The sequence below is a fragment of the Scomber scombrus genome, chromosome 7 (assembly GCF_963691925.1).
Source record: "Scomber scombrus chromosome 7, fScoSco1.1, whole genome shotgun sequence".
Taxonomy (NCBI): domain Eukaryota; kingdom Metazoa; phylum Chordata; class Actinopteri; order Scombriformes; family Scombridae; genus Scomber; species Scomber scombrus.
Genome location: NC_084976.1, coordinates 21,585,169 through 21,610,655, shown reverse-complemented (window position 1 = coordinate 21,610,655; position 25,487 = coordinate 21,585,169). Strand labels below are relative to the sequence as shown.

General features: G+C 41.1%; 1 protein-coding gene across 1 annotated transcript in view; it reads left to right on the top strand.

Moving 5' to 3' along the window:
- The first annotated feature begins 9,559 nt into the window (after positions 1-9,559).
- bcam (basal cell adhesion molecule (Lutheran blood group)) overlaps positions 9,560-25,487 on the top strand; it is a 49,900-nt gene continuing 33,972 nt past the window's right edge. The window contains exon 1 of the mRNA XM_062422208.1: positions 9,560-9,650. Within this exon, the coding sequence (XP_062278192.1) occupies positions 9,587-9,650 (64 nt within the window). The 5' untranslated portion in view covers positions 9,560-9,586. The remainder of the gene's footprint in view (positions 9,651-25,487) is intronic.

Below are 25,487 nucleotides of genomic sequence, written 5' to 3'. Positions count from 1 at the left end.
GTTCTCTCTCTACTCTTTAAAACATCTAAGCAATGCTTTCTTACTTCTCTTTTTTCTCCTCCTTTTACCCTAATTGACTCTCCACACCTCTGACAGCCACCCACTGCTGTCTCTCTTCCCCATCTCTTTTATTTTTGCCCCCTCCATCCCTCATTTTCCCTTTCTCCTCTCTCCTATACTCTCCCTCCTAATGGTCTCCTGTGGAGTCACAGAAAACTGTATTGATGGCAACACTTGGCCACAGTGCGTGAGCATGTGTCACGGTTCCTCAGCCCCCACTGCACAGTCATTGTGACTGTAATGCCATAATTACCCCCCATTATGGGCACGAGATGGGGAGACAGAGGTACTTTCAAAGGGATGGACGAGAGTGGACATGAGGAGTGACATGTTGTCCAATCAGTTGGATGGACACATGAGCGAGGGAGAAGATGTTTGAGTCTGACAGAAAGAGGGTGGATGTTTGAGGATTAGTACACTGGTCAGTAGATCAATCAGATGGATGTCTCGTTGTTTTTGTGTGTGTGCGTGTGTGTGTGCGTGTGTGTGTTTTGGAGAGAGAAAAAGAGGCTGTCTGCAGGAGACACCCTGTCCTTGGCCCCAGTTGTCGGGGGCCACATAAGTAGAGATGTAATGGTTCAGGCTTCATTGGACACACAAAGATGGGTCTCTCACAGCGTACACACACAGGTGGAAAAATAGATATGGCAGCACTATGGAAGAAGAGAGACAAATATAGTTGAGGTCAGACATTAGGATAATGAGCAATCCGGATGTTGAGTTTATTACGATAAAAAAAAAAAAACTCTTATTAAAAAGATAAAACATTCCACCTACTTATAGGCTACAAAATACAAAAGCCTTAAAACCATAAATCATCATTTATGTCTGTACCACCTTTCTTTTAATCTGACTTTCAGCCTATTTTAAGAAGAGAACATAGTTTGTTCTTTTACAAAACATTTTCCTTTAGATGACCTCAGTCATATCACTGTAAGTGCTTTATAAAAGCTGAACATTTCATTATTAATAAAAACATCATGTTCTCATTTGGCTCAAAATGTATAATATGTTTGACCAGCTACTGATTATGCAAGCAGTTTTGAGAATGTACACACCCAAGGGCTTTTAAATTACAGGCTAACATTGCTTTGGGTCACATCAGAAAACCCACCAGGAAAGCGTAAACATGTAAATAAGAATTTGCACACACATATTACTACACCATTTAAGTCCGACAAAGGTGGTAACTCTTTCATATTCTATCTGTCGTTACCCCAGGGTGGACACAGAAAATGCAGTTCCTTGCAATTCATTCAGTGGTGAAGGATGATTAATATTCTATAAAATGGTTTATGTATTCACATTCAAAGCCTGCGGGTTTGAGTGCAGAGACGACGCCAACGTTGAGTTGGTGTAGGCACGATAAAGTCCACACAGCCAGCAGGCTTGTGAGATTGTGTGTGCATGTGTTTGTAAGCAACAGAAAGTGCAGTGCAGAGACGTTCGACTTTGAAGGCAAAGAGCTGATTCCTAATTAATTTTCCTCAGAAAGCTACATTTACATGCATTACAGAAAAAGACGACTGAAGAAAAGCCAACTGTGGTTCAAGAGTATAAAAGAGTAAGCTGCATAAAATGAGTAACAGTACAAACACATACAAATTCATCATTTTGGTAGGAAAGTCATATTTATGTCTTTGCTCTTGAAACTCTCATTAAATTGCTCATCCTGTTTTTACAGCCTGACTAAATTTACTTAACTAGATAAGCTTTCATTTGTAGTTCTGTGAACAGCAAAATATTCTGTATAAATGAAAGAAGACTATAATAGAATCATAAGTAGCTCAGGTTTTTTCTACACCTGATATAAAAAAATAAACTGCTGATAATGATTCAATTCAAAATAATCATAATCACTCAAGTTCAATTCATTCTTATGATTTTCTGCACCGTGGTGATCGTTATCAACAATATCCGTTAATTCTATCTATTGAATATCAGCTCACTAAATTACCAGCAAACCTTTACAGAGAAAATCCTGCCTAAAATTGAATTTACATTGTTTTCGTCCACTGATTTTGTACAGGCTAGTGTTTACATATACTCATCTGCTGTCCTAGAATTGGAAATCACGACTCATATTTATGACATTATGTGTCAGTTTAGTTTTCCCCCTGCAGGACACACCATACAACTATGGTAGCCTAACAAAAATCTCTTTATACATTCACTGTTATGGATTATATACTGTACTGGATTCATAATGTATTGAAGTGGGAACATGTTTTGCACGGGTTTAAATGCAAGTAGTGATTTGTGAGACTAAAACAGGCAAAACACTGTGTTTATTTTCGGGGGGGGAAGCAAGATAAAAGTAATTTACTGTGGATTGTGGCTGTTTTCCTCGTGGGCATCACACTACAAATAATACTGAGCAAATTTGAATAGAACAAATAGTATTACAAAATGCATTTGTGTGTTGCTGAAAATATATTCAGGGGAGGCTTGGGAGTATCTCTATGACATTGAATTAATGACTGACATGAGGGGATCAGACAATTTTTGTTTGAGATATTACACGAGTTGTATTTGAATGCAGGGCTTACAGCTGTGAATCATAACATTTCCCAATAACCCAGTATAATCACAGTGGGTTTTGTCATAGTGTTGAAGGAATTGTTTCATTATGTCTATGGAGCAGCTTCAGGATTTGCCTATATAGTATTACATTATCACTACAATCCACTTCTCTTTGCTGTTCAGTCATGGCGAGACTAGTTCAAACTCAGATTAATGTTAAGCCGTAGACTACTTTAGAAAAACTCCATGTATGTGTTCTGGATTACCCCTTTAAAACCATGAAAACTGAAGTGAATGAATGACATTTGCTTCCTGTTGTGTCTGAGTCAGTTTTTGTAAACTGTGCTGCAGGCAGTTGACCAAGCAGATGACCTTTATGATGCAGTGACCCGCTCTATAGGAGAGGCGGGTATGTGATGCTCATATTGTTTGGCACCATTTCCTGTAGCTTGTCCCTGTCCGTAGTGAGCATGACAGACTCCCCTCCCACAGAGCTACTGTCAGAGTGTGTGGTATTGTGCTTGCCCTCCAGTGAGGCAGAATCCACTGTGATAGACACACAAACACAATTTAAGAAACACTTGATGGGCCATAAATGAAGAGCTGCAGCTCATTTGATTCTGCTGTAACTAACTTTGCAAGTACTCAGGCTACCTCCTGGATAGCACACATCATTAGCCATCTACTATCTCTATACTGTTCCACTAAGTGATACTACATCATAAATCAAGTCAAAATCGATAGAAAAACAAAAAGTCATATTAAAGAATAGGTTCACAATTTTTCAAGTCTGTCTTAAAACAATAGTGAGGTGTCCATATAAACATTGAACAAACATTGACACAGGTTTTGCTCACTGTAATCATTTACTTTTCACATTGACCATAAGAAGATTCCCTCCAAATGTGGTAACAATGTAGCTAAGTGATGCAGGACAAAATTCACAATCCTCATTTTGTGCAAAAATGTATTTAAAGGTTTATCTGAAGGTAATATGAGGCTTCTGTAGTCTCAGTTAGTCAAATAAGGTGCATATCTTCCAGAGTTAGTGTTTTCATTACAAAATGCCCTTCTTTGTGTCTCAACAGTGTTTTCCTGTACAGCTGTAGAAGATCATAAAAACAGAATTTGGCACTGAAAAGACTTAACTTTCAAAGATATTGATTTGATTTGACTAATCTGGTCAGCTGAAGCCTCATTTTTAGCTTCAAATTAACTTGTGAATACATTTTTGTACAGAAGGAGGACTGTAGATTCACTTAAATTGAAAATGCATTATGAATGTTAATGGTCAGTATGAGCAGGAGGAATGACTGTGGCAAGAAACATGTGTTAATGTTCATTTAGGCACCTGTCTTGTATTAGGACAAACTTGGAAAAAATGTGAACATCTTCTTTAAGATGAATCACGATGACTGATTCATTTTAGTGACACATTGTTAGGTCTATTAATCATCACGGCCAATTGGCAGCCATTGTAAGTGATCTGCATTACATACACCAGTGTTGATTTCCCGGAGAATTGCTACATCATTGTGCAAATCCCGCACTGTGACTAAGAATCTTCTCTGTATCTCTGCCTGGAAAACAGCTCTGTGATTGTCTGCATAGCCTGGCCAAAAAGAAAGAGGCCAAGTAAGAGAAGGAGCCAGAATGAAAGCTGGAGGGGAGGGGAAAGAGGGGGTAATAAAGATATATGGAGTGATTAGAGTGGGCAGAGATGGAGGGCGCACATAGAAAGTAAGACTAAAAGAGTGAAACACAGGGATGGATCAAAGAATCATGGGGGGAAGTGAATGAGCCTCAGCACATCTTTCATTCATTCTTCCCCACGTTGCCAAGACCAGACATGTGAATTCATACCAGATCACAGCTACCTTCACTCTACCTCTCCCCCCTCTTTTTTCTTTCTCCTATACTTTGCTATTATTCCCCGGGGCTATATGTTACCCATCCCCTGACTTTGGAATTAAAGTTCTCCCCTCCTCCTCCACCTCTAATCTGTTCTCTTCATTATTCTTTCATTACACATCTCTGTTCCCTTTGTAGTGCTTCTGTGTCTCTGTTTCTCTTTATCCCCATGCTTTAGGCTGACGTGTCAAATATTCTCCTTGTCAGATAGCCTCATTTTGGACATGGACTGGGGGCTGTGAAACACATAAAACAAGGGACTATAAAGTAAACCTGGGTGATTTATATTTTGCAAGGTGTGACAATTTGCCTGTATGGACCTTAACAAGTGTCATGTAGCTGCATGATTTTATTTCTCTTGATCTAAAAATGCTGACAAGTCTCTGTGTTAGCGGTTAGCTTTGTTCACATCTTATGATGTCTATATTATTTTAGGATCATGTTTTCATTTTGAAATTTAATAGACATGCTCCTGTGACACACATAGCCCAATCTACACATCTCAGGCTTTCATTTCTGTAATCATTTTAGATATCCACCATTTGAAACTCTCATAAAAACCCTTATAAAATCCATATCCACTAATGAACACTTACCTTTGCCTTTATATATATCAGGCTTGGTTGTTCCAGAGGATTCTTGAATCAGCAGACATATGTTAGAAGGCGAGAAGGAAAGTAGCTTCTGTGATCATAGAATAGAAAAGACAGTTAAGGACTTTTGGTTAGTCTTAAAGATATTCAGGCAAACCACTGAAGAGATAGACACACACACACACACACACACACACACACACACACACACACACTCACTCACTCACCTACCATCCATCCAATTGTATGCGCATTACTGTTTGATTGTATAGTATTCTACTTTTTATTTTTATTTAATTTTTCTATTGTTTAAACATCTCTGTTTCTGTTATTCTTCATTTAGCTTTGGCAACACTGTATTTAAACAGTCATGCTAATAAAGCACTTTGAATTGAATTGAATTGAATAGTCAACATTGTAGAAAAGGCAGAGACTGGCAGATGGGGGGTTGTGGCTCTTATTAACAAAAGGGCGGACCAAGGATTGGGCACAACCTGCTCAGCTTCCACAGAAAAGCTTATTCCAGGGCACTGGGAAGGTGTATCTGGCTGGTTGTCAAACCTCAGACTGAGGAGGAACAAAAGAGATTCTATCCTGGTCGTGGAAGAGTGGAGGAGGGTTCATAGGAGTTCAACCATTCAGTCTTCATGTGTTTTTTCGACCAGGAGAAGGCTTATGACTGTGTTCCCCTGCGTTCTGTGTGCTTGCAGGGTGTGGGATGCTTGTAAAAGTGGAGTGAAGTTGTTTCCTTAAGCATGTTCGTGGCAGGTGTTGATCCATCAAAGTTGTGCCTTGTCACCATGTTTAAAAAAAAAAAAAAAAATTATATATATATATATATATATATATATATATATATATATACACATAGGTGTAGTTGAGGAGTAAAGACTGTCTAGATCCTTATATTGCCCATCTGCTATTTCATTGGTTATATATATTTTTCTCTTGGTAATTCTGAGTCTTATCCACAACGCAAACTGGCATCTACACTGATGAATTGTGTTGTGTTGAAGAAGCCTAATGCATTATTGAGTAATAGATACATGAGTGAGAAGGCTTTTCGGACACTACAACACTTCACTCTGAGACAGGATTTTAAAACCCTCAAAGGTTCTCATGGGGACCATCATTTTTCCTTTCAATTGTGAGAAAAACAGTAGAATTACACAATTAACGTTACAAAGTAATCTACCAGGTATGTGCACTTAAACATTTGATTAAGCAACACAGAGGGTTGCCGGATGACTTTGCATTGTGTTGCAGCAAAAGATGACCCTGCATCAGCACCTCTGTCTGCAGTCAGCTGCATTTTTTCATAGTGTTAATGTTGGTCTGAACGTGACATGATTGGCCAACTGTCACAGTGCCCACAGAACACAGAATAGAAATAATAATATACCTTGACAATAATAATAATTTCATGCTCATAAAAGACTGTAATGGAATGTAGCTGGTCGTGGTCTTGTTCATAGAATATGATTATTTGCATAATATACACCATGGTATCATAACAGTAGGGTGTTTTTTTTGTTTACACAGTGAGTATACAATTGAACACATATAATTTTTATACCAAGTATGGGGAACATGATTTGAAAATAACAGCATTTGAACAACTCTCTGCACAAGGTGGATTATGTCAAAGTACATAAAATACAGTGTCTGCAGAAGGATGACTACCCTATCATTTTGTCAAACACAACTTTTACAAATCGAGTGAAGGGTATTACCCCCTCCTCATGATGTCCAAGCTTTTGCTTCACCTGTGCTGACTAAACAAGCTGAATTCTGTCTATCTCTTTATTCTCTGCCCCTTACTGCTTCACTTTCCTACTCTTTCCGCTCTCTTCACATCTCCTTTTTCATTATGCTTACTATTCTCCTCTGTGTCCTTCTTTGTCCTCTTCCATCCTCTGCTCTCCCGCAGCTCCATTAAGTAATGAGCCAATACAGTAAATCACAGCCACAACTACTGTTAGTATGACTACAGGCCTTACGTAAGAGTGCTCCATGCTCAGCTAAATCAGCATTAGCCACAGCTATGCGGCATGATACAGGTCTTATGTAAGGCAGTGAGAGGGTAACACCAAGCCAAGTCCTTCACCACAGGACAGAGGACTTGTTAGTGGGTCTCATGTCACTACAGCATGGAGAGATGATTATGACTGGGTCGATATCAGGGATGAGTGGTTGTATTGATGTTAGATAGTCAGTGGGAAGGCTCTTTCTCCTCCTGCTGTCATAGCCGGGAATAGAAAGAGAGATTCAGAGAGTGAGAGGGTGTGAGGGTAAACTAACTGCCTCAGTGCCATCAAACTGTCAGTAGCCTCTACAAACTCCTGTCAGTGTTCTCTGTATGTATAGAGCAGCTGTGTGTGTGTTTGTACTGCAGGAACATCAACTATCAGATCACATCCATAGGGCGACTCCTCTGTATGTGTGCCGCAGTGGAGCAGGTTGCAAGTATCCCTTCTTCTCTTCTCTTCGAACAGGGCTGAAAAAATATCAATCGGCTGTTTTGGACCAACTATTTTTGGAATGTGTGTCTTTGAATGCAACTGCTCTTCAAGGGATTATTATTACCTGCAGGGTGTGTTTGCCAACTGGCCTCTAGTAGAAACCTAACAAGGACATGGTTTATATTGTGCACTTAAATGGAAAATATGCTACCATTAAGCCACCTTATACAGGACTGACATCTGTTTACGCTTTCCAACTCCTAGCTTATGAGATTTTGCCTAAATCAACTCCACAGGTCACACAATACCCACTCCAAGCACTCAGACTGGTATTATAGCATTGTGAATAAGCCACTTAGCCCATCATGATAACTGTATAACTGAACTGTAAATACTCATATAGTCTGTACCATATCCCTTTAATACCCAAACAGACTCTGAAAAGGATCACATGTCTAGGAATGAATGGTATGTCTGTCAATGACAGACAGCTTAGCCCACTCCCAGGAAATGGCCTCCAGTTGCTTTGAAAATGAAAACCATTATTTCAGACATATGCAAGTGGGGAGGGTCCATGCTAAAGGTCTGTGGGACTATGCTAAAGGTCTGTGGGACATGAGCAGCTTTATTGATCAAAGGTAGAAAGCAGATTGCTTTTTTCTAGACAATTAGATTTTTGGATGTGATGAAGACCTGGTGATTAGCAACCATCTAGTTTAAAGGTCAAGTCTGTCCTAAAACAAGAGTCAGGTGCCCAATTGAACATTAATCATCCCTCCTGTTCGTACTGGACATTTAGAGATGTACTTTCAATTTGATGGGGACAAAATCCACAGTCCTCCTTTTTTGCAAAAATGTATTCAAAAGTTCATTTGAAATGAATGAGGCTTCAACCATCCAAAATAATCAATGTCTTTCAAAATTTATTTTTTTAGTGCCAAATTCCATCTTTTTGTAATAATCCTTCCATTGCAGCTGAATAGGTAAACACTATTCATTGCAATCCAGAGGGATGGAGATGAACTCAGATGGCTGAAGCCTCACATTGTCCTCACATAAACTTTTGAATATATTTTTGCAAAAGTGCTGTGGATTTAGTCCCCCATCACTTACACTGTAAGCAAATTTGTAGGGAATCTTCTAATGGTCAGTATGAACAAGAAGAATGATAACAGCAAGTAAAACCTTCATTCGGTCACCTAGCTTTTGTTTTAAGGTTTACTTGATAAAAAATGTGAGCCTTTCGCTATGGAGAATGATATTAACTTCCCAACTTTTCCTATTTCCAATTTATTTATGACGCATTTTTACGTCATGCTACCTAATTTTCAAATAATATAAGAAAAGCTTTTCTATGTTTATAACATTCTAAAGAAGTTTAAAAAAAAAAAAGCTTCATTACTTTAAAAATGTGAAGTGTTAAAACATTAATTAAATAAGTGAAAAATTTAGCTACTTGGGAACTACTGCTAGCATAGACTTAAATGTAAGCTTGTGCATTTCTGTACTTTTTTTTGCTGTTAATTTTGTAAATCATCCTGAAAAGTGTTATTTTGACTAGAGGGTACGGTTTTGGAGTTGCTGCGAGTCAGACAACCTCATGATAAAATCACTTTTAACTTCCTTTAAAGAAACTATCCTGCGGGGCCCAGTAGATACGCGATTAGTCAAGCAGGTCTTTTCACTGCAAGTGAAGTGGAGAGAAAGAGAGAGAGGGGAGGGGAGGGGAGGGAGTTGTATTTGGAGGAGGGGGGGGTCACCTTTTGTGCAAATATATCAACCAAGAAGACTGCCACCAGCATCAGATGTCTGCGTGTGTGTGTGTGAGGGAGAGAGGCAGTCCTTTAGCAAAGAGAGAGAGGAGAGAGAGAGAGAGAGAGAGAGAGAGAGAGAGAGAGAGGAGAGAGAGAGAGAGAGAGAGAGAGAGAGCTCTGGAGCATTGAAAGAAGACAGAACATTTGCTTCTGCTAGATTTCCACACTCTACAAGCGAAAAACCCAGTGAATACTTTTCCTTAAAAAAGTTACAAAAGCTGCAATGGACGGGATAACATTTGGACGCATGTCGCTCCTGTGCACCCTGCTGCTCTGGGCACTGCAAGGTAGGTTTAAGTCCCTTTGATACTTTCCGCTACATTCAAAAAAAAAGATACCCCTTTATAGTAACTTTATAATGCTTCGGACACGGTTCTATTTAGTTTTTCAAGGCTTCATGCTGTAGATTTGTACTTTCCTGCAGCTGGCTAGACTCCGACTTTCAGAGGTCCGCTGCTTACCGCACGGACCTGCCTGTGCATGTCCAGTCAGAAGCGGCTCATTAAGTTGTTTTACTTGGTCAAACATTTTGGAAGTAGGTTATATTTACTATATATTGTGGAATTATGTTGCAACCTGTTACCGCCTGGTTGCTAAAGCCAGAGAGAGCCGACAGCAGGTGGAAAAGTGGATTTATCCCGAAATCGTCATCCAGCCCACCTATCGAAATAGTCCAATTGTTTCGTCAGTAACTATAAAGAACAAATCTGAAGCAACTGTTAAGGCAGCCAGCAGTGGTATACGGGATATTTACACTGTCGAGATGTTAATACTGACTCTTTGTAGTTTTTTCCCACTTGAGTGCACTTCTTGGCGCACAGGACTGCGGTGCACTGCGACTTTCCTCTGGACTCTGCTGCCAGAATTCAGGATTGTCTGATAGGAGCATATCTTAACCATACAGCCAGCTGCCAGTATAAAACCAAAACAAACATAATGTTCATGTATAGACAAGTACAATTAATAAAAATTAAAAAAAATACAAGAATAGCTTTCAAAGGCTTTAAATCACCCAAGTCTCATTCATGCTGCTGTCTGGCTGCTGTGCTGCAGTTTCTAGCGCTTTGATGTCTCATCTGTGGGATTTGCGTATCCATTGCTGGCAGTGCACCTCACCCTCAGCACCCCTGGGTGTTGCAGGAGAAGCTAAAGCCAAATTTAACTTAACAGTTGCCTTACATGATCTATGTCAAAGAAAAGTTGGTGATTACTGACCAAATCCAAATAGCTAAAATTCATTTAAGGACTGATAGTTAACAAGTTAATTATTGACCTAATTTCCTCTTACTCAGCAGTAGTCAACCATATAGGGATTTACAGTGCTGCCCATTATTGTTGTACTGTGCTTCATGCTTTCTTTTTATCTTTTTTAGTGTCACTGTAAAATTGTAGTTTTTTTTATTGTCCTTCTAAAATGTGCAATATATTACTTGTTTAATGTGTTGCTGACTTCTGCGGCTTCTTTGAAATTCAATGCGTCTCAAAATCAAATTTGCCAGAGTGCTTTTAAATGCCCACATAAAAAAAAATAAAAAAAAAGAAGTTATTTCTAATGCCTTGATGGTGCAGGCAGCCTGTGGTGGTTTGAAGCAGGCTGAGCTGCAGGGCGGGGCTGGGGTACTGGGCGACTCCCCTCTCTCTTGTGTTCTCTATCTCCTCCTTTTCCTCTCATGTTCACTGAGTCATTGTATATTTCTCATCTTTCATGTAGCCCATTATTTTGTTCCAATTTCTTTTCATTTTATAAAAAAACAGAGTTTCCTCCACTTTGAGTTTACCTGGTTTAGCTTTCCTTCTTCTCTCATTTCATCTCTTCTTCTGCCACCGCTTCATTTCCCAGACTTCCTTTTACGACTGCGCCCTCCCTCCTTACAGGCCTCAGAGACAGTTGTTGCGCTTTGCTGTGTGTCTGTCCTTCATGGAGCCTTTTAACAGGTGCCTGCTAAAAAGTGTCCTGTAATTGATGGATGCAGTGTAGATCACACGTCCCTCTGTACAGCTGTGGTGCATTGATTTAGAGGTTTGGCCCCAGGTGCTGAACTCACCCTATCCGCCCTATGCCTCTCTGAAGTCAGTCTGAGGGAAGAGAAGAGATCTTTTCACTTTGGTGCTACAAACATTGTTTTTATCAAAGAAAAAACATTTGGCAAATTGCTGTTTTCCTTTTCTCTATCTTTCTCTCTATCTCTCTGTGTGTGTGTGTATGTGTCTTAAATAGTTTTGTCTAATAATAGCAGCTCTTGTACACTCTCAGTGGGATTCTGTCACACAGACCCACATTCTCACAATTGCTGGTCACACGCTTGCAACTTCCAACTATGTCAGTAGTGAGCATGAGAGAAGCGCACTGAATAGAATCATGGGACCCATAACACGCAGATGTGTTTGTGTTTTTGTCTACTGCACGTACATCTACATATTTGTAAGCACGTATGCATGTATTCATGTATATAGTTCTGACACAAGGCAATGTGGTGCATGGCAACCCAGAGCGCCCCAAAGTGCTCAGCATGCCAGTGCCCAGGATCATGCTGACCCTTTGACCCGCTGTTGGTAAATGGCTCCTGTTTGACGCTCCTGACATGCCATTGCCTTTTCCATTGCAGCACAGGCATCAGCAGGCTGAGAAGTTTGTGAAGGCACATATCTAAAATCAGACATAATTTCTAAGATGATAGTGGAATAAAAAACATTTTAGCACCCTGCTTCCATTAAGTAGTTGAAAGGGTGTCCAACCAATGTGTTCTGGGGGTATTTTATCGAAGCAGTAACTTCACACTAAATGATTCGAACATTTTCCCTCGACTTGGATGTTTGCAAGTCCGGGGGGATAAAAAGAACAAAGTGACATTAAAGGAGAGGGACAGAGGGAGAGAGAGATGGTCAGATGAGTTTGAGCTAAACTGTAAAGACTCCAAAGTGGTCAGAAACAGGTGGAAAGAATCGGTGTGACAAGCATCAGCTGAGTTCAAGGTGCTAGCCTCTAACATGCAGCGTCAGCCTCTTTGTCTATCGCCGCCTTAATTCCCACAGTCATTTCCGCGCTTTTAATTTCTGTCCCCCCTACCAGCGCAGCATCAAAAGTTCACCCCCTGCAGCCGTGTGTAATTATTATGGTATTAGGCCAGAAAAAGAGCCATTTAGCCATGAGGAGATAAAAGTCAGTGGGACCTCCTCCTGAACTGTCTTGGGGCACTAAACCTGGTTTTGTGCATGCATACACACGCATGCATACGTTGAATGCATGAATACATAATTATTAATAATTATAACATCCTGCACAGATATCTTTTATTCACTGACCAACAAGTGTTCATGTCTCATACTTAAGCAACATTTACTCAAAGATTACACACAAATGCATGCATAATGTATACTTTACATGTAAGTAGAGTCTCTAACTGCAGGATTCTGGTGTTACGCAACAGTGGAAACTTTAGCTCATATAACAGTGATTGACAGATTGATAGTGACTGCTTTGGGAGAGCAAGTCCATATTTGCCTCCTTGTCATTTAGCCCTTCGGGGGAGAAGGTCTTGGAATGGTGTGGCTGTAATTATTGAGGTGATTCCATCTCTTCTTCGTGGTTGTGAATGTGTGTTGGTGTGTGTCACAACGATGGAGTAGAGCACTGAGATGGAATGAGTGGCATTTCTCTGAACACGTCCGAGCATGCTCTCTGTGTGTTTGTTTGTCATCAGTTCGAATTCTATGGAAAATGGGCTTTGTTTCTTGTAAAAAACCCTCTCACCACAAGTCACAGTCAGTAATCCACATGCAAACAAGTGGCCACAATGTGGCTTCTATCTCACCATTTAGAGGAAGTGTTATAGGTGCAGTGAGGGAGTTTGTTCATAGCCACGGTGCATTCTTGTGGTTGAACTGGCTCCCATTGAACATGCACGAGACACCAGTTAAACATTAGTCACTTAAAGAAAGGATGCACTCAGGTTGATTTGTATGGGGAAGTCCATTGAGTCATCATTGAGCTCAGAGACGGTTATCCTATTACATACACAGAAGTGTTGTTTTAGGTTTTTTGCAGTGAATGACACTTTAAACCTAATTGCAGCAGTTTGATAGTGCAGTGTGAAGTTGGTTGGGGGGGGGGCGTACATTCAGTACCAGTAGGCATGGGTTGGCATGCACATGGTAAATCCTGGTTTAAAATCACTTATCAAGTGTTATGTGGTTCAGAGCGAAGATGGAAAAGTTGATCCCTCTTGCCTTTTCATCCTCGTATCCTCACAAGAGCTTCAAAAGCACTGCGGTTAAAGCTGTTATTATTCTCACGTCCACGGGTGCTCATACATTCACAAAAGGTGTGTTTCTCCTGATTATCTTTGTCTATGTTCCCATCTCACTCACCTACTGTTCGTCTCTGATTCCCCCTCTCCTTATCTCTGTCTGTCTGCCCGTCTCTCTGTCTTGGTCTGTCTCGGTTTAACCCTAACTTCTCTCTCTTTTTTGTCCTTCACAAAGACACTTTAGAGTAGATTATTTGGTGTTCGGTCGTGTTTGTGCGTGTGTTTGCCTGCTGTGATTTACCTTGTTGTCTTAGGCTGTGTCGACCTCTGTGCCTTTATGCATGGTTCACAGTTAATGACCCTGCATAGCATCAGGAAGACTGCCTGCTGTGTTTTGGTGGGAGAGGGCTCTGTTTGCTTTAACGCCCATCCCTAAAGCCATTCCACAGCAGATTTATAGCCACCATTAATGATTTTAAAATGAGAAGGAAATCCTCCCCTACTTGAAGAGAAAGGTGAAAAAGAAACTTTTTTTTATTTGGTTGAAGGCTGTTGCTTTGTGGCTTTGCTGTCTTGTCATTAGTGGGAGTTGAAGGGAGGGAAGGAAGGAAGGAAGCAGAGAGGAAGGCACGGGTGGAGCTAGATCAAGGGATGGGATGAGAGATGATTACAGCTGACTATTGTGTTGCCACCATGCAGTCTTGTTGTTTTTTTTCTCAGGGGAAGCAGATGATGGTGATGGGTAATTCCAAATGCAGCCTTGAAAAGAGGCTGTATTTCTCTGCATGTGTGTCCTTGTCTCTACATTTGTGTGTGCGTGTGTGTGTGTGGGATGGTAGTGGTGGTGGTGATGGCTGGGCGATGGGGGGTTGGGTGGTTTGCAATTCAGGGTTGGAGCAAAATTGAAAATTCACAAAGCTCTTTCCGGAGACAAGGTTAAGTGCTGCCAATCCATTTAGCAGGAGAGTGCAGTAGAAAGATGCGGATAGAGAAGAGAATCTATTTCTTAGTGTGTTTGTTGTCAGAATAAACTAAGCACCAGGATTGGCTTGAACTATTTGAACCATGCAATGTAAAAATCTGTGTCAGAGTAAAACAGCAAGGAAATACAACAGCCACAGAAAGTGACATCTACAATACTCCTCTTGTGTCTCGTCCAGTTGTTTTGATCAATCAAGTAGTGTGGTATGCAAGAGAGGATGAAAAGAACAAAAGCGATAGATAAAGGCAAGCGATAACAGCAGTGAAGAACAGACAGGCGGTATATGTCAGGATTGAGGAATACCAATTAGGAATGGGGAATATCATGGAAAAGCCTGGATCTGTGGCCAAGGAGATCATTTTCCTGGCAGTACAGAAGAAATCCTAACCCCTGCGCCCCTCCAACCCTAAACCCTCCATCTGACTGTTGGCTGGCAGAGCGTCCTCTGGGAGCCCCGCAAGCTGTTGCTTTTCAGACATCAACAGTTGCCTCAGCAGCAGTTGTTGAATGCACCCCTCCAAAAAGCCCACTCACCCCCCTCTCCCTTCACACACACACACACACACACACACACTTGGGTTCCATTACCACCTCATGTCTTTCTACACCACTGGCTTGGCGCAGTGTGGGGGAAGGAGAGAGTAAAACTGTATGTTTGGTGCTGTGAACACACCCCTAATTTAACTTATATATCTTATATTTCAGAAAATTATTCTTCAGAATTACAGTATGTAGATTTATCACTTCCCTTGCCACTGAGAGACACCTCTGACCCAGTAATTCTTGCTTCCAAGGGAGTGGTTTCAGAAATATGACAGTGGAGCCCCAAGGGTTTCTTTCCCTCCCTTATCTTGATCGCATAATGATAACGAGGAGATTAGGGTCACTTTAAGTTCACTGTGCCTCAGAATGTTCTCTGTTTACATATTATGTGCATATGTGTGCATGTGAGCAAATTTACTCAAACCACTACCACAAAGGTAGGCCAAAACCATCATGATTACTCTATGTCCAATCTCCCTTTTCCATCTGTCAGAGAACATTCCTGCGCCCCCCCTGACTTTAATCTAGTTAATGGTTAAGCAGCAGTGGTTAACCTCTCCAGTGAGGCTGGTCAGTGTTTGACAATGAGATCTTATTGCTTTAACTGGGCCAGGGGGACCTGGGAGACAGGATCGGGAACAATAATCCTTCATGGTGGGAAGGAAGAGGAGGAGCAGAAGGTGGAGGAGGGGAAGGGTGCTACTGGATTTGTTTGTGTATGAGATTCAAAGGTGGTGTTCATATTACAACACCTTCACACACTTTCACCTTACGTTAGTGTTTGGTTCTGTGTACTTGTAGTTCGGTATGACTTCATCTCTGACAAAAGGGGGCTTCCCACGTTACCTGAGAGTGAGACCAGAGTAGCATCACTGAGCAGATCGAGTGTCAGTTTTTCATGGTTTCTGAGTAAAGCAGCTGCCCCAAGGATATAACTTGTCTTTGTTTTATTGAGGTTTCACTTACCAGAGCCCCTCTGAAACCACGACCACTGCACTAAAGTTGCCTTTGCTCCTCTCTGCCTGTGTGAACTTGACTTTGAAAAGAGAAGAGTATAGGATAAAGTTACCATGATCTGACTATTAATGTTCTCCTTAAGTCACATCCTGTTCTTTACCTTAGCGTGAGCTTCTTCTCTGCTCGCTACATTTCTCCCTGGAATTCTCTGTCAGTTTCTTTACCACACCTTAGTTTATACCCAGCTCTGTAAACCATAACTTTTATCACTGTGTTTTCCATATCTTTTCCATACATCTTTCTCACTCATCTCTCACTCCTCCGCTAATCTTGTCCTACTCTCCGTCAGTCATCTGTCTCTCATTCCTGCCGGGCCCGATGGAAAATATATGCATCCTGTTGACCGTGTGTTGTGTAATCATCACAATAACCCGAACAGAAGGAGCCAATACAAGGGAGGGTGTATTAAATCCCTAGTGAATCTTAGCAGCAGGGAAGGTAATTTTTTGACTGACAGTTCAACTAATGATAATAATCGAGCCAGAAGGGACTGACTGCAAGAATATTTGTATAGTTGCATAATTTTGGGGCAGCAGTGATGGAAAGCACTCAAGTTACTTTTTCCAGATCAATTAAGGCAAGTGCATTTACTCTTGTTTTCATTGTCAATTTCAAAGCTGAATTAATTCTTGTCTTGTTCATCATCTGTGTCCATATTCCAGTAATGCAAGGAGACTCAAGTTTCAAAGCTTCGTTTTGATTCAGTCTAGCAGGAAAAAGTACAAGCTTGTTTCTGGTCCATATGAATATTTAATCCAAAATCAATAGCATTCAATTGGATTATGACTCCATCAGGCTAAATGATTCCCAATTACATGTCTGTGCGATTTGCAGAACAACAAACGTGATGGATAGTTATTGTGGGGATAATGTTAGACTTACAGAGTGGCTAACTGATTTAGCCTCTTGTTATTAAAGGCTAAAGTAATTATAACCCCAGTGTTTTGCCCTGAGAGCATCTTGCATTCTGTCCCGGGCAGGCATGCTGCAGCAGCTAGTCTAATTTTAGTGAGCAGTTATTTGTACTGAATGATTATCAAGGCAGAAGTCTGCTGATCATGTTGAACATTTATGTTGTAGAACTCGTGAGCATTGAGAACAATAGATATTTGGCCTTTTCCAGCTGCCTTGTGGAGTGTTGACAGAGGCACAGAGGTCTTGGACAGACAGCTTGGAGGACCCCCTTTGATCCCATTCACCACTCACATCACCCACACACAGACACACGCATACACACACACAGACTTCAAGATTTGTCTCTGTGGAAAATGATGAAAGATGCACCGACTCCCCATGTCAATTAGCAGTTCGGGAGTGTGTGCTGCACATTGTGTGTGTGTGTGTGCCTGTCCATTCAAAGTAGTGTGCAAGGGAGGGGTTGGTTAATGGCAGGGGCAGAGGAGGACACATGTTCAATAATAAGGCCTGACAAAGGAGGACAGGCAGTGGGAGGGATGGGGGTCGGATGGGAGGATGATGGAGCAGCTTTTCATTATCACACTTATCTGCTTGTATACAGTGTATATACAGTATATATCACAATATGGCAAAACATATTTAGAATAATAAAATGTATGTTTACTGCAATTAATTGCAGTACATCAAAAAAAAAGTTTAAAAAAATAAAAAAATAACCGAAAACCTATAATTTATAGATAGATGGAATGGTAGTGTTGGAGGCAGTATCAGTGTGCGCTCAGACAGAGTGCAAAGCACATTTTAGATGCAGTGCAATTACATAAAAGTCAATGGAAAGACATGATTAGATGCACCAGGGGTAGCACAAATTGACGCAAAGACGTGCCCGCACGACTTGAAAATGTTTCAACTTGCATGAAAAATTTGCCCCCATCTCAAATCTGTCTCATAAATGTACAGGGAAGTTAAGAAATAGGAAAGGGACCACAGGGAAATAACAGCTCAGTCAGAAGCTCAGCAGAACACCGTCAGTGCGTCTGTTACTTTCTAGTTTACAGCTAATTTACAGCTGCTATTTTGGCTGTTTGGGGCGAGTAAACAAAACGGCCCGGCAGTCAAATACACAAGGCAAAAAAATCCAATTTGCTTTTTGTCTGAACACACCTTGAGTGCCAAGTGTATCCCACTCAACTGTCTTCATCTCCAAAACATAAAGTGCCTCACTTCATACATGCTGTGGGCCTGTTACTTGTCACTGCAGCACTTTCTTATGTATTTTCCTTTGAGGTCTTTGTCTCTCACTACCTGAACAAGGCTACATTGTTAAGACATTCCTGTAGGCTGTTGGAATGCAGGTATTAATACTGGGCTGATTACACACCACACAGAGAGAGAGAGAGAGAGAGAGAGAGAGAGGGAGAGAGGGAGACAGAGAGACAGAGGAGAGGAAGGAGAGAGGACTGGAGAGGAGAGGAGGTGTAGAGTGAAGGGAGTGGAGGAGGGCAGAACATTGAGGCACGGTTAAAGGGAGAGCCTGTCGTAGGGTGGTACTTGTTGATGTTATAGCTGTGTGTGTGCATACATGCATGTGTTTAAGTATGTGAATGTGTGCATACATCTACATAGTCACAGGTGTGTGAGAAAGTTTGAGAGTGTCTGGGTGTTTTAATATGTGCTCAGACTATGTGCCTGGAATGCACTCCCCATTAACTGAACTAACATGGCAGTATGTGTGTGTGTGTGTGTGTGTGTGCGTGTGACAAAAGGGGAGAGTTAGCACTGTGTGGGGGACCGGACTTTGCTGTGTGTGTGGGCATCCGTCACTTGTAGCAGTCAAGGCTGTTGGGAACATGTTAACATTAGTGCAACCTCAACATGAACTGGAATCCGGACTTAACAGAGGTTATAAATAGGTGTGTGTGTGTGTGCAATCCCACATTGATTGCAGTACCAGCTGGTGATGGGACAGCGATGGACTTGCAGTAGAGCCCACCAGTACACTGAAGGGGCCTCACAGGGCTATAACCATCTCTGTTCTTTTTCTTCCCTCTCTTATTAACTTTTCTCTGTTGTCTTTCTTAGTTTTTTACATTTTTTACAGTGTCTTTATGTTAGAATGGTGTCTCAATGTCAGTGTGCAAAAGTAACTTTTTGATTGGGACTGTTGGATGAAAAAATCCATTGGCCAAGCATATTAAAAAATAATAACTTTACTTTTTGTGTCACACTTACTCCTCGTAAATGTAGCCACTCAATAGCTATTTAATTAATGGTAGCTAGCAGAAGACCAATGTCCCGTATGGTAAACAGTGCCACGAAACTGGGAGAGATGGAGACGGTCTGTGGCCGGCACTCGTATGGTGCCACACTGTATAGGGACATACAAGTAATTTCATCTAAGCAATCATGCCAGATATTGTATTACATGACTCTTTTGGTACATTTACCCTCCAGTATGGCGGATGTACTTCTGAGATTTACTCACCAAATGGCAAATCTACCCACATTTGCCGCTTTGTGAGTGTTATTTTCAGACCCTGCTCAAAGCTAATATTTTTAAGCCTAAAACAGGCAAGTTAAGCTTTGATTTTCCTTATTTTCATGTAATGATAACTTAACTGTCTCATTTATGTCATTATTGTTCTCATTTTTCGATTTGGTGGTTGTTTCTTTCCCTGTTTGCATCGTGTCATATTATGCCGCCAAGCTTGTGGCTACTGGCGGCCAGCTGGTGGTGTATGATCCAGGCTGTCAGAGTTAGACCCAGCTCTCCTTGGCAAGGAAGTTGGCAAGGTAAAGCTAGCCAAAAAATCTACCTCCCACACCCTTTTCTGTTGCCCCTCACCCACAAACGCACACACCCTACTTCGCCCCATCTGTTTGTGTGTATGCATTTATGTATGTGTGTCTGTTTGGCGCTGGTTTAGGGGCAGTTGGTGTAAGGGTTGAGAAGAGCATCAAAGCCAGGCCCACCATTGGCATGACAGGGCAAACAAAGTCAAAGCGCAGTATGCAACAGTAACCCCTTGCTAATGCTAACTTCAGCTCAACATTCACTGGCAAATGCTATATCCTAGGAGCAGTTTGAGGAGAACATTGGTGCCAGCCAAACAATGACATACTTGTCTTCCTGTGGCTACCCACCTGTTCTCTCTCTTCCTCACCTCAGCCATATTCAAGTATCATAACAGGATCTGCTGTCCCTCACTGCACACACTCTCCTTCCCCTACCTTTTTTCTCTTTCTTTTTTTCTTTCTTTGCCATCTCCCATGGGCATTGCTGACATATTTAACAGGACAAAGGAAATGGTGGCAGGGAGTGAGAAACTGGAGAGACAGCTGGACGGTCATGGGCTTGAGATCAAGTTGCATGTGTTCACTTTCAACACCGTCTGCACCTCTTTCTGTCCTCATTTCTTTCTTTCACTGTCTACTCACCCTTCCCTATCTTCTGACACTTTGGAGTGCTTTGCTACTAGTTTTCTTTGGTTGCCATCTTCCAGTTCCTCTAGTTTTCTTGCTTTCTCTTCTCATTACTGTCCTCACTACAGTCATTTGATTTTTTTTGTACCATATGTCTCTGGCTGTCTCTGCTGTTTCTTTTCTCTTGTTTTTCTCTCTCAGTTCCCACTGGACTATGTGGTCAGAGCCCCTGCAGTGGATTATCAGTCAGTTGACTAACAGAGGGCAGCCAAAGCCTCCAGTATAAACATGAGACAATATCCAAATGATTGGATGGTTGGCTCTAGAGCGTGAAAACAAGCCTCCATATCAGCCTGAGCCAGGCTCGGTCCACAGGTCTGCCCATAAACCATATTAGCCAGTAACACTGACACACTGCAGTGCGTCTGTTTGCTTGCAGCAGCTGACTGTGGTGTAGTACAATCCAAAATGGAATGAATTATCAGATAAATATGAAAGCTGCTATCAGCACATAAGCCTGTACTGGGTTGTTATGCATGTGGGAGGCAAGGTGAGTTTCAATAGCAGAAATCATCTTAAATAACGCCATTGACCGCATCTTATTGTACATTCTGAACCAACGTTATCTTTTAGTGGCTGGTGGGAGCAACCATCTATGAGAACAGGAAGTTTTGTTTTTGAATTCTCAACAGACAAATAACTACGACAACTTGAACAAACAGTGCTAACTGGGAGCTCAGTCAAGGCAATTCTCCACAACCCCATGTAGGCCCATAGTGTGTGAAAATAATGTGTGTTTTTATATAACATTTTTTCATGATGTAGCTTTTTTGGCAAAGCACATATGTGTCCACCAGAACTGCAATGATTGGTTGATGATTAATTGGCATCTATTTTGATAATCGAATGATTGTTTGTCATTTTCTAAGCAAGAATGGCCATCGTTGTTTAATTCCAGCTTTTCATTTTTGAGGATTTTCTGCTTTTACATCGCTGTAAATCATTATGAACTGAATATCTTTGGGTTTTGGACTGTTGGTCAGACAAAATGATTTCTTTTTTGTGGACCAATCAATAAATAGATAAAATAATTGACAGATCAAAAATTATAATAATCCTTAGTTGCATCTCTAGTGGCCACATATTTGCAAAATGTTATGAATGAAGCAACCAGTTGGTGTGATTTATGACAGCAGAGGGAGATGAGCATCTGGGTACTAGTATGCTAAATGTATATAATGCCTCTTTAATCTGGGGAACACATTGTCCTACATCTACTGGGTCTTTCGAGCCCATCTGCCTTCACTTGTGCACAGCTGAAACCTAAACTGGAGTGTTACCTCCATGCGTCTCTTCCATGTGTCTCCCTGCCTTGTCTGCCACCTCAGTCTGTGGTTCGCAGCTCATTACGGCGATATGGAGCAGGCCTCTCTGCCCCCCCTACGCCCAATCTACCTTTCTACATCTCAAGAATGAGGGGTTGCAGTCATGGAAAATTCTGGTGCTCTGCTGGTGATAGACAGCTTCCACCTCCTGTCCATCAACTTGACTTACTTCTCTGCTTCAGTCCTCAGCTCACTGTCCATGAGTACTTCTCACCTCTTCCTGGATTTGACAGGCACCCCCTCCTCTGTGTCCTTTCACTTCTTCCTTCACTCTGCCTCTTCGTTCCATATACCTGTAAGGACAAGCTTTTGCCTGCCTCTGCGAACCCCTCCGAGACGCCACCATCCCCACCATAAAATGTCAAAATTCACCCTAGGGCCCCCAACTCAACTGCAGAATGGGTGTAACTCAAACCACAGCATTACAAAAGCACACTGTTCCCTATTGACATTTGGTGGCGTACAAATTCTTTGAGAAAAACTCACTGTGGTGACTCACATCTTAAGAACTAGAAAAATTCTGGAATAGTAAACTGAATACCTAAATCACACGCTCATCTCTGCTTTTGGTTAAAAAAAAGAAGAAGCATGTTTCATGAACAGGCCTGTGATTTTGGACACAGTGTTATAAATAATAAATGAATGATGCTGATGGGAGGTCCAGCTACTCAGCGCCGGTGCCTTTGAGTTCATCTAATTGAAACAAGTTCAAAAGTGTCATGTCTGCTTTTATCTTCATCTTGTTTCTATCTCCATCCCCCACTCTTTTAATGAAAAGCACAGGCTATGAATGTAGTCGTAAGATCACAGATGTTCAGTAATATATGGGATGCATTTCATTTTTTTATTTCATCTTCTCTCTTTTCATTTTTACCCATTTCATTTTCTTTTTCTCCAGCCACATTAGTTAAATAGAAGTTTTAATGCTTTCCCCTTCACAAAAAATGTAGAGAACACTGTTAGACAGATTTGTTTTCCACTATCCTCTATCTAACCCCACTCCTCTTTCCTTACCTTCATACCTTTCCCCTTTCTCCTCCTTTCTCTCTAACCATTCATCCATGTTCTCTCCTCCTACTTTCCCTCTCCCTTCACATGCTCAAACATTTATACATTATTACCAGTTGCTTAGAAATTGAAGAGGAGTAGATGGTGCTAGGTTGGTAGAGGTGCTGATAGTGAACCTTCAACACCCCTACGAGCTTCCAAATGCCTCCTCCTCACACACATATGGATAGATACACACATGCAGACACACACACACACACACAAAACCATCCGGCTTGGCTCTGCATGATGTTTTATTTCCGCCATTATCCTAAACAGCCGATACTTGCAACACCTACCTGGACCATCTGCCCCTGTAAACACCAACAACATGATTCATTTACTTGGACAGAAAATCAGAGTTTTCTCTCAGGCTTGGCGAAAATTCTTAACTAAGTTCAGTACAAAGTAAATGCATGAGTGTGTATGCAAAGATTCAGAGGTCAGATCTTACAGTAGGCATTGATGTTACTTGTACTCTATTAAGGCACTTTTTTCCCTAGATACACTCTATTGATTAAAAAAGGGGAACAAATCACTCTCCATACTGTCTGACTTTGTGGTATGCAATGATTAAAGTGACACAAGGATACTCTGACACGCTCCTTTTTTATGCTTCATTTCTTCCTTTGATCTTGGTATGCTGGCGATTAGCATTGCGTCTTCATGCCAGTTTTTCCACAGGCACTTTTTTTTCTCCTTCTCTTCCTGTCAATGTCTGTCACGTAATCTTGTGCCATCTCATGTCAGGTTCAGTCTTCTTTGTCACTTATTTTCTTTTCTGTGTTAGTCTGACATCCTATTTCTATAGTTGTTCATGATATGGTATCTTTACTGGACACATCATGGTCTGTGTGTTTGCAAAAGAATGGAGACACAGGCTGAGTTTTCATCTATAAATACGCACATGTGAGTTTGATGAAAGAGGAGATCTTTGTTTTGATATGTTTGTGTCAAAGAGGTGGCTTGAGTTGTGACGTATTTATGTATTTTGTTTTCAAAACAGAAAATGATAAAATGCTCAGATTGGAAAAGTTCTAAACTATGTGACAGTTTTGTTTGTCACATTATTTAATCATTACCAAAACTATTGATCATTAACCATTAACCATTAAAAAACTAAACTTCTCACAACTACAATAAATAACCTTTTTCTAGTTTTCATTTACCCTTCCTTAGACAGCAACTTTCATATTCTTAATAATATGTTTTGGCCTTGTTAAACATACATGCTCTTTGTTTTCAGTGTGCAGTTAAAGAGTTAGTCGTCAGTAACCTATAATGGAAAGGCCACAATATTGATGAATTTTCAGTAGGAAACAGACCTTATAGAAAGCGTAAATTTGTTGCATTTGAATTAGGGGAGCGTATATCTGTGTATGTGTGAACGTGTGGGTTGAATAGGCAGCATGACCTGGAGGGTCACAGGCCCATCTGGTGTGAAATCTCTTGGGAGACCAACAACATTACACATCAGTGTGTGACCTTGGGTATGTGTAGTTTAAAGGCGAAGAAGAGCTGGCGGTATTTTTGTCCCGTGTTTTTTCCTGAATAGCAAGATGTGGGCACTGTGTGAGCAGAGGAAGTTGTGGCATCAAATGGGTCAGTGTGCTTTTGTGGAGGGAGATTTATAGAGAGAGACAGCCAGTGTTTGGTGGTTCAAAGCCTTGGTTGGGGAGTAGAATGTGGCTGAAACATTTTTCAATCATATTACTACGTCTAACCTTTTCCCCTCTTTCCTTCCACGCTCTTCCTCTCGGCCCCCCACCGCTCGTTTTTGTCTCTTTCTCCATCCATGACGACATCCTGCTGTTTTTGTCTGTTTGTTTTTGGCTTCTCTGAAAACCCTCCAGCTCACACCTGCACCCCCTCCCCTCTTTCCTTCCACACATCAGCCCCACAGTGTCGATATCTTCCATCTCCTGAAGGTGCAGGTCTGTGCAGGTTGAGACGTGTGTTGTTTTGTCTCTCAGCTTTTACACATTCCAGATTTTATCACTAGTCTCCGGTTAGCTTAGCTGATAGCCATCTAGACTTGGCAGTCAATCACTTAGCAGACAATGAGTGATGTTGCCCTCAGTGTCAGGTCCGATGACCATTGATGAAAGGCTTGAACCAGGTGTGGCCTTAACATAATAATACATAATACGTATGTCATGTCGGACATTCCTGCAGTTATCTTCTCTGACAATTTTGTTCTCCTGTCACTTATTTTTGTCTGTTTTGCTCTACAGTCACCAGATAACCGACCCTGGAGTCAGTCAAAATGAGAATGTTGAATATTTAAATCGTAGCTTCATTGGCCTAATTATTTCATCTGTTTTCTCCAATTTCATATATAATCACATCATCATCCAAGCTATGAATAATAATTTAATGAAGTATTAATGAATATGAAAAATGTACTGGGAAGCAGATTGGAATTTTATGCAGACTGGAATAATGCACCTTCTGGAAGTCTCTGGTGAGCCTTGATGTGTAAATGAGTAAGACATTTTTGGTGTCTTATTCAAGAAAATGTCCAATTTATGAGAAGTGGCTTCATAAAAAAAATCTGAGCTT